Source organism: Cariama cristata, unplaced genomic scaffold (genome assembly GCF_000690535.1).
Source record: "Cariama cristata isolate BGI_N322 unplaced genomic scaffold, ASM69053v1 scaffold40447, whole genome shotgun sequence".
NCBI lineage: Eukaryota > Metazoa > Chordata > Aves > Cariamiformes > Cariamidae > Cariama > Cariama cristata.
In genome coordinates, this window is record NW_009627918.1 from 1 (window position 1) to 16869 (window position 16869).

The 16869-nt window shown below is 53.0% G+C and overlaps 1 protein-coding gene across 1 annotated transcript; it reads left to right on the forward strand.

Annotated features, from left to right (window-relative positions):
* Positions 1–73: 73 nt before the first annotated feature.
* HSD17B7 (hydroxysteroid (17-beta) dehydrogenase 7) lies at positions 74–5229 on the forward strand (the record flags this gene model as incomplete). The annotated part of the gene is made up of 7 exons (XM_009704591.1): positions 74–166; positions 1060–1174; positions 1677–1871; positions 2810–2914; positions 3893–3949; positions 4536–4634; positions 5040–5229. Coding segments are annotated over 7 exons (760 nt in total), but the record flags the coding sequence as incomplete, so codon positions are not given.
* Between the last annotated feature and the right edge of the window lie 11640 nt (positions 5230–16869).

A 16869-nucleotide genomic window follows, 5' to 3' on the forward strand; every position in this document is an offset into this window, starting at 1 on the left:
TCTCCGTCCTCCACCCCACCAGACCCCCCCTGTCCACCCTCCACCCCTCACCCCTGTGCTCTTCCCCACGCAGGTTCCAGCACCTGGACTTTGTCTACCTTAACGCTGGGATCATGCCCAACCCACACGTGAACTTCAAGGCACTCTGGCATGGTCTCCTCACCAGGTAGGAGATGTTGGTGGGGCTGGTCCGTGGCTTGCAGGGAGCATGGGGTGCTGGCAGCATCTTCATGGCCAAGGCATGCCCTTGTGTCCGTGGCTGAAGACCCTATCCCCATCCCCCCGTGTGACACGGAGCACATCCCTGAGGGCTGCCTGGCCTTGTGTGGGGTGGGCTTGGGAGCTGGGTGAAGTGCTGAGGTGTGCTGAGGCACCCTGTGCTGCTTCTGATCCCTGGTGTGGGGCCCGCTGTGTGCCCGGGTAGGGCAAGGGTTCATCCAAAGCCTGTGGTGCTTAGCACCGGGGGCTGGGTGAAAAGCACTGGTGTGTTGTTGGGGAGGTGGTTTGCTTGTGGTGGCTCTGTTGGAGGCTTTTGTAGTTGTTCTCAGCTGTGGATCACAGTATGTTGTGAAGGTAATAGTTGATACCTATTCTGTAAGTGTCACTATTCTATAAGCAATGTGGGCAAGTTGAGTTAGGGAGCAAAGTGGCTTGCATTGAGTCTACTGCAGTGCTTGTGGTGCTGAACATAGATACTGGACTGCTTTCCTTATCTGCATTAGGCTTGGCCCTAGGGCTTAGTTTCACACTTTATTCTCCAAATGTGAAATGGAAGAGCAAGACTTTTTTTTAATGGTACTTTACTGTGGTGAAGTGAAGGAAGGGACACGTCTTCTCTGATCTAGCCAATATTGAGGCACTGGCAAATAAAGGGGCTGAGATACTCTGTAAACTTTTTCCAGCCATTTTTTTTCATGGGTTAATAAGAGCCCTTGGAGGTGAAACTAGAGAGTCTGTCTGGAGCCTGTGAGGTGGGGGGTTCTTGTGAAGGACTGAAGCAGGGGAGGAGTAGATGCCTCCCTGCAGCATTCCTCTCTAACTCCTGTCCTTGGCTTCCAGGAAGGTGCTTCACATGCTGACCACTGCGGAAGGCCTAATGACGCAGACGGACAGGCTGAATGGAGATGGACTTCAGGAGGTGTTTGCTACCAACCTCTTTGGACACTTTATTCTGGTGAGGCTGTGCATGAAGATCAAGCCCTCAGTCTGGTGGTTGATGTGGGTAGGGGTGGGTACAGGTGGTACTGATGAGTTAGTTCTGTCTTACCAGTTCGGATGCTGATGCAGGCTGTAGCCGGACAGATAAGGGATGTTAGGGCAAAGGTCTTGGGCTTTGTTTAAATAGCAGTAAATGATGATAGTTGTTGCAAAGGTTAATGTAATTTTGAGGTTACTCTGGTTAGCCAGTGGGCAGAGGTAAACCATATGTAGTTCTCTGTGTCCAGGGTGAATACCAAGGCTTGGCTGTATTAAACTCTGAGGTTCTCAACTGAGCTGTGCAAGAGAATGGCAGCTGCTTGTAAATGCTCCTGGTGGACCTTGGGCTGAAGTCATACCTGAGCGGCGGGTAGCCTAGTGAAGACAGGCCAAGAAAGCTGGCAGCTTTTAAGAACTGTAAAGCTATACCATAGGACTTGAAAATTACTGTGTTGAACGAGCTAACAATTCTTTTGCAGGTTCGTCAACTTGAGTCTCTACTCTGCGGTAACGAAAAGCCCTCGCGACTCATCTGGACCTCTTCCAGCAATGCCAGGGAGTCTGCCTTCAGCCTCTCTGACTATCAGCATGCCAAGGGGCGAGAATCATACAGTTCCTCCAAATATGCTACTGACCTCACAAGTGTGGTTCTGAACAGGAAATTTAATAAGCAGGTGATGATGGCGTTTGTATGTCTGAAGAAATCTAATGAGCTTCAACTACTTACAATTATCATTACATTGTTGTTACCTAGTTGCGTTCATTCATAGCAATCTGATATGTTCCTGAATGCGCATGTAAGAGCTAAACACGGCCGAGGCTGAACTGGTGGTGTGGGTGGTGGAGAACCTGCCAGAGGGATGGATTCTGGGGTTCTTGTCAGGAAAAAAAAATTCTGAAAGCAGAAGATTTTAGGAGCAGTCCCTGCCTTGCAAGCTCTAGCTGTCTCTTTAGACCAAAGAATTGGTCTTAAAGAGCAAAGAAGCTCCGTCTGTTTTCAGGTGTCCCTGCCTATCGGAACAGGGCTGCTCTGGCAGCTTTGCCTGCGAACACTCGAGGTGTGGGCTCTGCTGTCTGTCCTGATGGCTCCGTGCGGCTGTTCAAGTTTGTCATACTAAGGTGTATGAGCAACCCGCCTTCCCTGTTGGGGGGCATTGCCAGGTTTTGTTGCCAAGCCACAGCCCTAGGCTAGTGATAGTGGTTGCACTCTTTTGAAATAATTCAGGAGAAAATGTTTTCATCCTAGAAGGCTGAACTGGTATCTCTTAAAGGTGAGGCAGCCTTTGGTCGGAGCGGGCTGTAACTTGTGGGATGGCCGCTGCTGAGCTGCATGGAGACTGCAGCGTGAGGTTGTGATGTGGGGGGGGGCTGTGCCTTCTGTTTCATGGGCTTGCAGTGGGCGCAGATTTAACATGAACTTCTCCAATTTGAACCTCTTGAAAAGCATTACACCTAATCACTCTCTGACTCTAGAGAGGAGAGTATCTACTTTTAACTGGTCTCTATACTCGCCTTCATTTTCTCACTGAGAAGTACTAGGAGGGAAGAAGTATGGTCCGTTCTTAAACCAACTGTTGTGTAATTGCACACTGACTCGGTTTCTTCTCTGCAGGGTCTGTATTCCAGCGTTGTGTGTCCTGGTCTCGTTATGACTAACATGACCTACAGAATTTTGCCAGTTTTCCTGTGGAAGCTGCTGATGCCCATCATGTGGTTGGTAAGTGGATCTCCTGGATGGTTTTGGGTTAAGGTAGCCCTGCTGCAGTGTACTTCACCGCAAGTGATGTGCAGCATGCCTCTGGCTCCTTGCTACCCATGCTGCTATATCGCTCTTCCTTCTGTTGGACTGGGCAAGCAGGCCCCTCCACAAACCTTCCCTTTGGGACCTTGGGGCCCCAATTTCCAGGCTGAGTCTGGAGATTCGGTGCTGGCCGGCACTGTACCTGGAGAGGCAGGGTTCAGCCCTTCAGCCATAGCCGTGTTAGTCAAGACTCCCCTTGGAAGGTTTGGCAGCCTGTTGTGTGTGGGCTTGTGAAAACCTATCATCCTTTCTGTCCCTTAGAAGGCAGTGCATCCTGCTCTCTTCTTTCCATCCCTCTGGAAAGCAAAGTCTCCTGCTCTCTATTGTCTCTACCCCTACTTCCCCAAAACTTTCCTTGCCTTTCTTCCTCTGGGCTTCAGCTTTTCAGGTTCGCTACAGTTCTGTCCCTGAAGGCTGCTCTGAGCCTTGATGCCTTTGCTGCAAGATTGGCCTTCCTGCCGAAGCTGCCCCAGCTGGCAGCGGCTGATCCTGACAGATCACATTTCCCCGGGCAGTGGAGAGGCGATGCCTTCTCGATTGTCCTCAACGCCGGCAGTACTGCGGGTCCTCTCTGCCTCCTGCTATATATGCTCTGGAGACCATTCCAGAAGAGGTGCCTGCAAGGCATATGTGTGGGTCATTGCCTCTGGCTTTGGGGGTGAGCCCTGTGTGAGAGCGTGGAACAAGGCTTGTTGAACTGGCGGGTGGCTCCAGAAAATAGTTTGTGATGGTAAAAGGATGCTTTAGTCATAAGTGTGCGGTGTTACCTATAGTTAACTTTGAGAAGCGCTTCTACCCATGGTAGATTATCTGGTGTGGCGAGGCTGTGGAGGACCTTCCAAAGAAACCTTGGGCCACAATACAGATTCTGTAATATACTTTTCTTCCCCTCAGATCCGTTTTTTTGCTAAAACTTATACTCTGACACCGTATAATGGAGCAGAAGCTCATGTAAGTAGTTCACAACTTGTTTTTAATATTCCTTCCTTCTGGGTAGCTTTTCCAGGGTCTGCTGGCTTGGACAAAGAGCCTCTCAGCTGGGTGGGTGGGTGCTGTGTTTCACCCCTGAACAGTGGGGGCCCAGCTGTGACCAGGGCTGATCTGCCAGGTGATGCTTTATGACCTTCATCAGGCACCCATAAAATAAATGATTTTCGAAAAACACTATTCCTTCTATCTCGGTTGAGGAGAATGCTGTTCTCCATGTTGACAGTCAGTCAGCCCTAGACGTGCAGGCATAGGGGACGGAGGTGGGTAAGGCAGGGCACGATGTGTCTCAAGCATGGTAGTGAGCAAGTTTAGCCATGTTGAACTGCTTTAGTGGTTTAGCACTGGGACTCAAACATGGTTTAGCATTGGCTCAGGTAGGTCACAGCTGAGGGGAACTAGCTCAGAACTTTTCTAGATATCAAGTTTTCCCCTATTTGGTGAAAGCACCTGTGATGTGTTCTCATGTGTCTGTTGGCAGTTGGGTCCTTGACTGCAGGCTTGGTTGGGACTGTGCGCTACTCGTACATGTTTGTGCTGTTCTTCCTAGGTGTGGCTCTTCAAACAGAAGCCAGAGTGCCTGGATGCGCTTGTCAAATACCACAGCTGTACTTCTGGACTGGGGAAGAGCTATGTGGAGCCCAGAAAGGTAAATGGAGCGGCAGCGGGGGACTTGGCTAGGAGTCTGCTGTCTACCTTGCCTGGAAGGGTTAGTGCCAAGGGTGTCCTGTGGCTGAAGTGGAGGCAAGATGCGTGTTGAATGCTGAGGAGCAAGGAGGGATGTGGGGTTATCTGCAAGGTTTCCTAGAGTAACTCCTGGCTCAGGCTGGAGTCTGGAAAACAGTGAGGATGTTGGCTAGAACAGGATGAGTGTGTAATGATGCTTCCCCAAAATATGTTCTGGCTTGTGCCCTGGTGATAGATGCCTTTAATTGTCTCTCTGAGTGTAGAAGCTCTGGTGATACACCTTGCCTATCCCTAGAGCTGCCTTGAGGATCTGTGCTGGCTGCCACCAAGGTGATGGCCTCACAGTGCTGTTCTTACTGTCTTCCAGATTGATGTGGATGAAGAAACTGCTGAGAAACTTTACCAAAAGCTGTTGGAACTGGAGAAGGAGGCTCTAGAGAGATACAGTGATCTCCTAGATTAAGTAAAGCCAGTCTCGGTGGAATAACAGCCTAGTATCAGTAACATAAGCTTTCTTCATTCTGGTGCTGCTTGTGTTGCCTGCCGTTCTGCAGGCATACGGCTTCAGACCCCATCTTCCTCCTTGACAGAAGGTGAGCAGTTCCTGAAAATGGAAATGTGAAAACTGACGAGAAATACTTAGTCTTTTTGGGATGTGAGTCTTTTTTTCTGGCATAAAGCTGGAGACCTGGTGTGGGTGGAGAAGGTCTTACAGTTACAAAACAGTGTCTCACAAAAGCATGACTGAACTGTGCACAGTTCAGGAACAACCTCAAAACATGGGGTTTAAATCTGGCTTAGTGCGGCTTAGTAGGGTGCTGCCCTGCATCTTGGCTTTACCAGTCTTTCTCGGTGGCTCGGATGCATTACCTGTGGCTCATCCTGAAGTACTTGAAGGCTCCATCTTCAGAAGAGCTGCTCTTACACTTGTACATCAAAGCTGTGGCTGACTTTCCAGGTGTGCTCAACAAGACTGAACCTCACTGGAAGTCCGGCTCTGCGTAGCAGCTGAAGCCAAGCTCCTGAAGAGCTGGCTTGAGAAGCACACCCCTTGCCTGAACTGTGAGGACAGGTGCTTTGCTGTCCTCTCGGTATGGGGCCATAAAGGTTCTAACCACAACTGGCTGGAAAGACCGAAGCCGTTGATGTTAACCTGGGCTCAGGGCTAGTCTGCTTGTTTGTAGCAAGAATGAGAGGTTACCTTGTTGTCTTATCTATTTAACATTCTCTTTTTATATCACTCTACTGTACCAAGTATTCTTCCTGTGGTCTATCTAGGGAGCTTCACCAAGTACCTGGTGTGCTTCAAATGCTGCAATGAATAAATGACTGGAACTGACTTGTCCTTGCGGCAGTGGTGTTTTTACTGCAGTAACCGACTGGTTTTGAGTCAGAGGGCTGGAAGGGAAGTTTGGGTTGTTGCCTTGCACGATAAGCCTGTGCATACCTGGGAAGTGTGTGGTTTCTTCTTTCCTGCCACAGGAGAGCTGTTAACCACCTCTTTGGGCTTACTTCTCTTGTTACTTCTAGTTAATGAAGACACGAGTGACTTCTGAAGACTTCAGTTTGGTTTTGGGTGTTGAGCACCTGTGGGTTCTCTGAGACGATCGCCCAGCCTGCAGCGCTTGGGAGATGCAGATGTCTCTGGTGCTTGCTCACCCTGACGTGTCACATAATTACTGATTTAATGCTCCCTAGTAAGGGAGTATTATGGGGTGCCCAGGCACTTCCCTGCGGACTGGCGAGGGGCAGGTGAGGCTTAGGAGGGAGGCTGTACTGCCCAGCCCTGCACCAGCCTGGCTGCGGTGGAGGCTTCCGGAGCTGGGGTGGTGTGGCTGCCCCAGGGGGGGCTGGCTCGGGGGGTCTGTGTAGGAAACTGCAGAAGCACAGAGCTGGCATCCACAGAATCCAGGCTCTGCAGAGGCTCTTCATTGAGTTGGCTTGTAGGGACACATACTGTAAATGTGTGGGTTTTTTTTCCTTCTTCCCACCTTCCATTGCTTTTAAGCATCTTTGCGAAGTAGAGGGGTACTGCTGGCATGGTGTCGTCTGCGGTAGAAACAGCTTGGTCTTGAGTTTGGGATGAGCAGCATGTCTCAGCTCAGCCCTCCTGCAAATACCTGAGCTACCAGTGCTAGTGCGGATGGGAACATATTCTGTTTTGGTGTGAGGCTGGAACAGAATGAGAGGTTGGCCACTGTGGAGTGGTGCTTCCCTTGGCTATGGCTGTAGCTGTTTGAAGTTACGGAGCAGATTGGGGTGTGCTTGTGTGGACCTTTATTTAAATGCAATAAAGTCTGTCTCAGCACCAAATCTGGGTGGTGTGGTTTTGTTCAGCTGCATCCTGAAACCCCCTGGAGCCAGAGCCCCCCCTTTCTGGTACCGTTTCTTCTCCACAGGGAAGGAGTCAGAGGCTGGCTGTCTCTCTTCAACTTGGTGTACTTGGTCCCCACAGCATCCTACAGCAGTACTTGGCTCCTGGTTCTGGAGAGTAATTAAGCATGTTGTCTTGATTGGTTTTAGTTGTGCATCTTGAACTTTGCTGTGCTTCTGCCCTGGACTGTAGGTATCATTCACCCCCTCCACCTTTAGGATTCCCCACTTACCCCAAAGCCAGAAGCACTCAGTCATTCCTTATCCCTGCTCTGACTGCTCTCTGATACTACCCCTGCCTCGTTTTCTCTCTGGGGCAAGATAAATGAAATAGCGAGGGTTACTCAAAACAGTCTGACTTAACGCTTCAGGAAATGGGTGTAACTTAATGGGTGATGGGACGGACAGGGGTCTTGGGCCGGGGTCATCACCGGTGTTGTCCTGTGCCAGTTGGCACTGCAGGCGTGACGGTCCAAGGACTTGAATGCGGTGAGGTCTGGAGGTGCTGGAGGAGGTGGCTTTGAATAAGCTAGTACAGTTGGGAAAAATAAATGCTTTCTGATATACAAATTTGGTTTGTTTTTTTGAAGCCTGGAACAAAGTGGCAAGTATCTAGGGCAGAAAGATTGGTGACTATAGGTAGGACCTTAGAGTGTGGGGTTTTTTCTTCAAGTGTGTGAGCTGAAATTGTGCAATTATCAGGGGAAACTGTGTCTGATGAGATGGGTTGAGTACTTTTAGGCTGTGGAGCATGCAGAAGCCTGGTGAGGGAACAGGAGGCATGATGTACCACCACAAGTCATTGAGTTATCCATAACTTTGGTGTCAAGTAGAGCTATGAATAGGTTTCTGGGCTCATCTTAAAAGCACTCTGTAGCTCTCCCTTGAGGATTTGGAGTTCAGGGTTAGAGGAAATGTGTGTTTCTGTCCTGTTGTGTCTGAGCTCAGCCTGCTGCATGGTTTAGTGTCACCTCAGTTGCTGTGAAGGCACCTGGTGCGCTGAGATGTATGTTACATCCTGGGAGATGCAAGTGTGGGCTTCAGGAGTTGTGGGGGATCTGCTGCAGAGTGTGGTTGTGGCTGGAGTGGATGCCAAGTGGCCTCTGGAGATCTCTAGCTCAGCTTTCTGCTCGAACAGAGTTACAGGAAGAAGGAACAAAAGACACTAAAGCACAAGCTGAGCCCTGGAGAGATGGGACAACCTGGAAAGATGGGATAAAGCTTGTGGTTTCCCATGAGTTTGGCGATGCATGGAGCTGGAGATGCACAATCAGCCCAGGTGTCTCCAGAAAGTTACTCTTCAGCTGGGGAAGGTGCTCTAGTGTCCTACAGCACCTCTCATAGGACCCCACTGCTCTATAGGGGTTTCTGCCTGCTTTTTTGACCCCAGGTGTCATTGTCCATATCCTTCTGTAGAAGCAAACTTGGCTGTGCTCAACCTCACCTTCTGTTCCTCTCCTCTGTGTTGTGAGAAGCTGGATGCCTTTGCATCCAAAGGGTGGGACTGTTCTGTGGGATGGGAGCCATAACCACCTCTCAAGTTTCATCTGTCGTCCTGAAAGCACAGGCAGGACCTGGTGCCTTGAAATGGAGACTGCCCAAAGGGCAGATGGTGGGTCAGTTGTTTGTTGCCCTCTGTGGACTTTGCCTGGTGAATCCAGCCTACGGGGTGCTGTGCCCCCTGGTTTGGCTGCCCACCACCCAGGGGACTGCGAGCAGAGCTGGCTGATGCTCTGGAGCTGCTGGTCCGCAGGGAGGGATGGCTTCTCATGCCTTGCTCTTGGTTAACAGACGCCTATACATGAGGTTTAATCCCCTAGCTAATCCATTTTGACTGGCAGGCACGTCCAGGCATGAAAGCAGTACTGGAGAGACAGCAACTGGGTCAAGAAGAGCAGGCAGGTACGTGCATCTGTCAACCTCTTCCCGGTGCACTCCCGTCCCCTCGTCTTTGCTTGCGAAGGTAGCGGTGACGCTGCCGATGCCCTTGCATGAGTCAGGTGCCTCCACTGATGTCACACACGTGGGGTTGTGGAGCCCTTTGTGCAGTGAGAACAGGTCCTGCCTGGTGGTGGAGCCAAGGGTGATGCAGGGCAGTGAGAAATGCCAGGCGTGGGACGGGGGAATTGCTGGCAGCAGCAGCTGTGAGTCAATGCTAAGACAGGAGCTTTCTGTCTTCAGGTATGGAGCTTTCCAGAGATGCTCCAGGGCAGGTCCTGAGCATGAAAACTCATCGCAGTTGCTCTGTGATGTCCTGCACAATCAGGCTGTGCAATCTAATATGTAATCATCATGCCTTGTCCCAAGTCACCGGTTTCTTATCTTCGTGGGCAAACGCATTGCCTTGCTTCAAACACACTCTGAGTTCTCCATTGCTTTCAGCTGTGTAGGGCCCCGATAACAGCAGCGTGGGTGGGAACTGCAGCCCAAGCCATGGCCAAGGAGGGGAAGGCAACGGGATTGAAGGGAGCAGCAAGGACGGGTGTGTGCCCCTGTAAACGGGGGTGGATGTGATACAGCCAGCTTGTGTTAAAACATGCAGGGTTAACGTTTGAACGGCAACTTTGAAGTTGGAAGTGCTCAGAGGGGCTGGGGGAGAGGACAGACGTAGCTTTGAAGAGATGGGTAAGAGATGGGTGAGAAATGGGGAGCAGAAACCCCTCTGGGAGTGTTGCAGGAGCACGGTGGGCCTGTCTGGCAGGGAAGAGCCAAGGGGGATGTGGATAGAGGTGGGTTTCACTGAGAATGGGCAAATCGTAGAGCCCCGGGAAGTTTTTGGTTGGGAATGAGTGCTCTCACCTCCAACCAGCTGTGCTCTGAGGAGGGATGGCCTCACGGCTGGACCAGGTAGCTCAGGGAATGTGTTCAGGTGAGTTCTGAAGTCTCTGGGGATGAAGACCCCACAGCCCCCCCAGGCCCTATTCTAGCACTGCTCGCACTCGCCACCCCGCTTTGCAGCTTTCCAGGGGAGAGTAAGGCTGAACTGCTTGAAGGGTGAGATGCTGGGGGCTTGGAGCAGACGTGTGCCCCGTGACTGAGGAAATGGGAAAGCCCAAAGAGAACCGCAACCGTCTGCGGGGTCAGGGAGGCTCTTCAGTGTTGCCTTGCAAAACACAGAGCTGTGCCCAAAGGAGAAACCTCGAAGGGATACTGGTGAATGAGTTCAGGATCGGCTTGTGAGAAGAATCAGAATGAGTAGTAAATCCTTTATCTAGCTCATCAATAGATGCTCCTGTGTAAGAGCAGAGCTTGGAGAGGCTGCAGTGCTGTAATTAACGTTTTTAGCATCAGTGCTCAGTGAGGGGAGCCTGGGAAGGCTGCCCTGCCATGAAACCTGCTTGCAGATGCAAGGATGCCTATCAAACCGAAGTGCTAGCAGAGGAGACTATGGGGCAGGCAGATGGGTGACCAGGGCTGGATGACATTCATCTTGAGGCAAAGTGGCTGAACTGATCCCTGTGCATTCATTTCTCCCTTAACTGCCTCAAGCAAAGCGAACAGGATGAGGTGGCTGGATACCCAGCCTGGGGTCAAGCTGTGCAAGGTCTTGCTGTGAGGCAGTGCAGATGCTAAATGCTTTTGTAGGATCCCCTTTCTCGAAAGAGAAGCTACTAAAGACAAAGATGACCTCAGAGCGCACGGGGGAGGCACAGCTCCAGTCTTGCCCTGCTTTATGTTTCCGTCTGTCTCGGCAGAAGCTTGGGTCGGATCGGTTTGGTTCAGCATCCATCTGCCAGTGGGAGTTGTGTCCCCTGGAAGAACCTGTGGCCGCTCCGCCGGGACAGTGGCAGTGGGAGGCAGGCGGGAGTCTGGCAGGGAGTAGGCACCAGGGTGTTCAGGGTCCCCCCAGTTCTGGTTGCGCAGAGAGAGCCCTGTAACTCTGCTTTGATACCACGGCATTGGGAGGGTGTGTGGTGTCACCCCCGCTGGGCACTGTGGGCTGAACACGGTCCCACCCTCAAGGGACAGGGCTGACCTCAGGAGTGGGACGATCTAGCCAGTCTCTACAAGTGGCTGTGTGGGACAGCCATGCTTTTGATCATCATATTCAGCTCTGGAGATGGAGGCATGCTCGCCCACAGCTCACATACTCCTGAGATTCACCTCTGAAGTAGCTCCATGAGTCGCTGTGGCCTGCACCTCTCTGGGAAGCACAAGGCAGGTGCAGCAATGTCTTATGTCCTTGTCATCTGAATAGATGGTTGCTCATCCATGGTAAGCCAGCAAAAGCTAGACCTGCTGAGACAATTTGGATAAGTCATTTCCAAGCAGTGGCGTGTGGAGGCTGCAGGGATGCTCCCCTGTGCATGCCAGCCCCGCAGAGTCCCAGGGACATGTGCTGCATAGCCTCCAGGCACTGGTGATTTATTAATGGCCTTAAAATGTAGTAACACCACTCAGGAGTGGAACAGATCCTCATACTCCCTGCCCACACTCTGCCTGTCAGCAGCTGCCACAGCTCAGGGGTCAGGAGAGCTGCATCTCATCCCTGCCTCGAATTCCCTGGATATCTTTCCACAGGTCATGGTTTCCTTGGGCTCGGGCAGCTCTTGGGTTGACTCAGGCTCTTGCTGCTGTGCCCAGCAGCTCCCCAGCCAGTTTGTGATAGACATTCTCGTCTGAAGAGGGACATGTCACCTGGGTCTGGGCTGCATGGGTGGGAGCGGGCAGAGCATGCTGGAGGGGACCACTTGGGTCCATGTGATAGCAGAGGTGTTGGAGAGCAGAAAGGGTTGGAGGCCAGCTGTGAGGACAGGTCTATCTCTGGGCTAGCTGCCAGGCAGTGGCAGAGATTGAGGTCGGTGAAGTTAGGGAGAGGAGGCTGTAGCATGCACCCTGCCTCATGTTTAGGCTGGAAGGGAACACCAGATCTAAGGTCAGAGAAGCTGGATTGGGAGGGGCAATTGGCAGTTTGGGCATTTCTCTGTATGCAGGCAGTGGGTCGTGTCTCCAGATGTTTTATTATAGGCTCACTGGAGTGTTGATGACATGGGCTTCTGGAGGTCCCTTGTTGAGGGTGTCCCTCTTGGAGCAGCACCAGAACTAGTAACTCACCTCTCTGTTCCCTGCAGGGTCCCACGGTGCTGGCCATGACCTTGTGTTCTCCTGCTCTCCTTTCATGCCCTGAGTCATGAGGCTTTTGGATCCAGGGGTCTTATGTGCTGGCCTTGCAGCTCACACATGAGGTAAGACCTCATGCCCAAACACCTGCTGTAGGGTGGCTTCTCTCCAGGGGGGAAGATGTGCCGTGGTAGCATAGACCCTGGGCTGCTTAGCCATGGGGACATCTGCGGTGGAGCTCCCCGCTTTGCATGGGATGGGTGCGTTGGCAGCTGCCCTGTTGTATAGCAGGCCTTTTGGGGACCCGTCTGCCACTTGCAATGGGACCAGAAGTCAACAGAGATCCTCCTGGCTGTGGGGGGACCTGGCCAGTCACATGAGCAGCACCCAGCTTGACTCCCACAGCAGACACTGGGACTGAACTTCTGCCATTCTGAAATCCAGCCCTTAGGTTGGTGAACCACTCAGCAATGTGCCAGCCCAGCAGGCGGCTTTTGCCAGATGCCAGAGAGTTGCCTCTGGCCTATGGGCACCTGCGGCTTCCTCCTATTCATGTCGTGATGGCCCTTGGCACTTCCTTTATCAACAAAGCCCTTGCCAGGTTCGGTGGCTCCTGCCAGGTCTGCTGGGGTCCTGGGCACGGCGTTTAATGTGAAGGGACGTTGGTGGTGGGACGTCTTGGTGTGCATGGTCATTCTTTGACCGTGGAGACTGAGAGCTGGGTCCAGCCTCTGCTCTCCTCTCTCTTTCCAAACTTGAACACAACACTGTTGAGGTGTAGAGTCATAGTGTTGGTGAGGATATAGGGGAGAAGGGTGAGCATGCAATCAAGGTGGTGGCATTAGAAGCTGGTGGGATGGAGACGTCTTCTCAAATGTCCCTTGGGTCCACCATGAGCCCACAGGATCCACAGTGAGGCATGGGCACTGACAGCAGTGGAGGAAGGTGCTGTGGTTATCTGAGGGGAAACAGGGACAGAGTTGGGATAGGTTTGGTGATATTGGGACTGGTTCCACCTCTGGATGTCCTGCTAGGGCCACCTCACCAGCGGGTGCTGCTGGCAGAGACCTGCCCCAGCACATCCACCCTACCTGGTCAATCGCCTTCCCTGAATGCTGCAGCTTGGGCTGATGCTTGCTGCTAGCTGCCTGGTGAGCTGAGCTTCTTAATTAGCTGCAACAGGATCTGCCAGCTCTCCTTGTGACCCAGACCTCTGCCAGGGAGAGGTCATGTCTTTATCAGCCCTTGCTAATCCCCATCTTTTCCTGTTGACTGTGCCCACGTCTCCCTCTCTGAGGTGCTCAGCAGCGACGTGATCGCTGCAGGACAAGGGTTGGCCTTTGCAGTGTTTAGCAGAGCACCAGTATGTGAGCTGTGGGTCCAGCCACAGTGTCCTGGACACTGTGAAAGTGCTGCTTGGAGCAGGACAGGCAGGCCATCCTGGACCTTACCCGTGCTCCTTTTGCCAGCATTGCCAAATGCTGACCACCAGCAGCTTCTGCAGGGGCTGGCTGGGGTGTGCAAACGCTGCCTGAGTTTCCTGGCACAGCCCAGGTCCCCTGACCTCTCGAGTCCACAGTTCAGCTCAGGAGAGAGCAGAGCAGGGTATTAACGAGAGGGACATCCCAAGGCGAGTGCCAGAGTGGCTGGGAGTCGTGCAGGAGAGCCAGGCTGGGTCCCTGGAGCCAAAGGACTGAAGCCAACTAGTCCTCAGAGACTCGCTTCTGTCAAAATTGAAGGTTTCCCCAGAAAATTCTAGTGGGGTTTTCTATCTGGGAGAATGAAACAGAAGGTTTTGCTTCCTTGCTTCACCTAGGTGTGAGCAGTACCATGCCCCCACCCCAAGCCCCTGTGGGCCCTGCTTGCCCCGGGCCCCTTCTTTGCAGGGCTGCTCTGAGCGCAGCTGGGTCAGCACGGAGGCAGGGGAGGTGGGAAGGTGGGAGTGCGAGGTGCTACCATCAGGGCTGCGTGGAGAGATTGCTGTCCTGCACCAGCTGGTTAAATCATGGCTTTTGTCTTAAAAGGCTCATTTTGTGTTTTCAGCTGAAAGTCCATCTCTAGAGGTTCTGCTTTTTGTGGCCATGCCAGGTTTCAGTGACAGCTTGTGCGATGCGCACGGGTGCAGACAGGTGCTCATGCAGACTCCATGCTGTGGGTGCTGTGACCACACGCGTGTGATGCCTGGGGATGCTGCTGCTGCTGTGGTGAATCCACCACACGCCCCTTCCCACCACGGCCTCCCACCGAAAGGTGAGTTGTGAGGACAGAGAGGGGCAGGGTGGGACGTGCTGATCCTCCCTAAATTCTCCAGAAGCCGAGGAACGGCTCACATATCCATGTGGGTCTGGGTCCTGATGGAGCAGTGTTGGGGTGCGCAGGAAGCGTGCCGATGTGGCAGGGCATTGGTGTTGGCAATTGAGTGGCCTCAAAACCCAGGGACAATCTTGCGCAGCCCCATGCAGCGGAGAGGGTACGTTGTGCTGCTGTGATGTGCATGCTCAAGGGGATTTATATTTTGAAACACAGCAAGGTGGAACCCTTGCCTCGATCACAGGAGCTTGGTCAGGTTTAACTACCGTGTGCAGTGGGGACGGGTACGAAGGGCTGGCACCTCAGGGAGGCAGGATGTGTATAGTCGCATCCCTGCGCCAGGGGAGAAGGCAGTGGGTATGAGTTGGGGGGTCGGGGAGACGGACACTCCCTTCCATTACCCTTGGGCTTTTTTTTGGTCATCTTTTGTGCTGCTCAAAGCTGGGCTCCTAGCCAGACCCGTTTTCCCAGCTGTGCCACACATGGATGAAGAGCAGGCTGCAGGGTCTCCGAGGCTGCCACAGGAGCCACACTGCCTGTGCCCCACAGGTACCAGCACCAGCACAGGAGAGGCACCCGTGGTGTGCAGGAAACCCCAGGCAGGTCCAGAAAGTCTCTGACACTGATGGGAACTGCCAGGCCCCAGGGTCTGGCACTGCTGGGTGAACGGGAATAGGAAGCCATGATTTTCAGCATAATGTGATAAGGCAGAAATTGTATGAAATCCCACTTTTCTACTACATCTGTCCTGAGCTTTGTACTCAGTGCCTATGCAGCTCAGCTTGGTGCAAGTTATCGTAAACCCAGCTTTAAGCTGCTCTCATAAGCTCTTACCAGATCAAACAGGCCTGCTGAGGATGCCTGGGGCTCAAGCCAGCCGGCTAGCCCATCTGACACAGTGCAACACTCCTGGCCTGCTCCAGGTTTTAAAAACCACTCTTCTAAAGTTTTATTATTATTAAGACATATTTTTAAGTATATCTCCTATTCTGGCTTGGACAGACCTCTTGTGTCTGCCCAGGGCTTGCTGAAGGAGGGATGCTCAAAGGTCAGGCTTGATGCAGTCGTGCGTCCCACAGGTGACAGGAGTTGGACAGCCTCGGAAAGACATGGTTTCCAGGGCATGTGCCTGTTCACTCAGGCCTTGTTTGACTCACAGGCATAAACACAAATGTCACTGCTGACTGCAGTAGAGAAATCTCTCAAATTGCTATGCAACTCAGGGCTGCATCATGAGCTTTTCTGTCTAGTCAATTTGCTCCATGAGACGGATTTCCTCCTTCAGCAGCTGGATGTAGGAGAGAGCTTCCCTCACCCTGGGCACCCGCAGCAAAGCTGCGTGGTGGAGCTGATGCACAAGGGACTGTCACCATTTGCTGTGGCCCCTCGCCAGCCTGCGTGCCCTCCTGCCATCCAACCGTGTCTTGTCCCCAGGTGAGCGGCATCTGTTGCGTGTACCTCTCACCTCAGATACTCAGAGATGTCTCTGCTGGCCCTTGGCAGCTACAGAAGGATTGCCTTCGTGAGCCCCTGGCTGCTGGGGACAGCAGGCACTGAGCTGTAGAGCCCAGGGACATGATGGTTTACTCCACCAGCCTCTTTCTATATGTGCCCTCTGGAAGGCATAGCTGGACTAACTTATAGTGCCTTGCAAAATCCAGCACGGGAATGCTAACAAGGACCTGCCTCCTGCAACTTTGGTGTGTCTCAACAGGATGTGGTGCTGGCACCTGAGGCCACGGGACCAAAAGCTACAGGAGCTGAGGGCATGGCAAGGTGCTGGGAGTGTGTACCAGGAGTGTGCAAGGATCACCCACAGCCTCTAGCTCACTGTCCTTGTTTGGCAGGTGACACCTTGCTCACCTCTGGGCCAAACAGCAAGGAAGATGATGTGTCCCACTGGGGGTGGTAGGTATCACTCAGCTTTTGGCCCTAAATCAGCTGGGGTGTGTCCTTCCCACCACCACCACTGATAGAAGACTGGCAGGGGGGGCTGATGCACCAGAGGGTCGTGCTGCCATCCTGACACAGGGTGGAGAAAGGGGCTGACAGGGACCCCAAGAAGTTCAACACAGGGATGAGCAAAGTCCTGTGCCTGGGGAGGAACAACCCCCTACACCAGTACCTGCTGGGGGCCACCCAGCTGGAAAGCACCCCTGCAGAAAAGGTCCTGAGGGTGCTGGTGGACACCGAGTTGAACATGAGCCGGCAACTGTGCCTTTGCCGCAAAGGTGGCGAGTGGTGTCCTGGGCTGCGTTAGAGGGAGGGCTGCCAGCAGGTCGAGGGAGGTGGTGCTTTCCCCCCTGCTCGGCGCTGGGGAGGCCACACCTGGCGTGCTGTGTGCGGTTCTGGGCTGCCCAGTACGAGGGAGACACGGGCACACTGGAGAGGGTCCCGCGGAGGGCCCCTGAGCTGAGGAAGGGACCGGAGCATCTCTCGGGCGAGCTGGGACG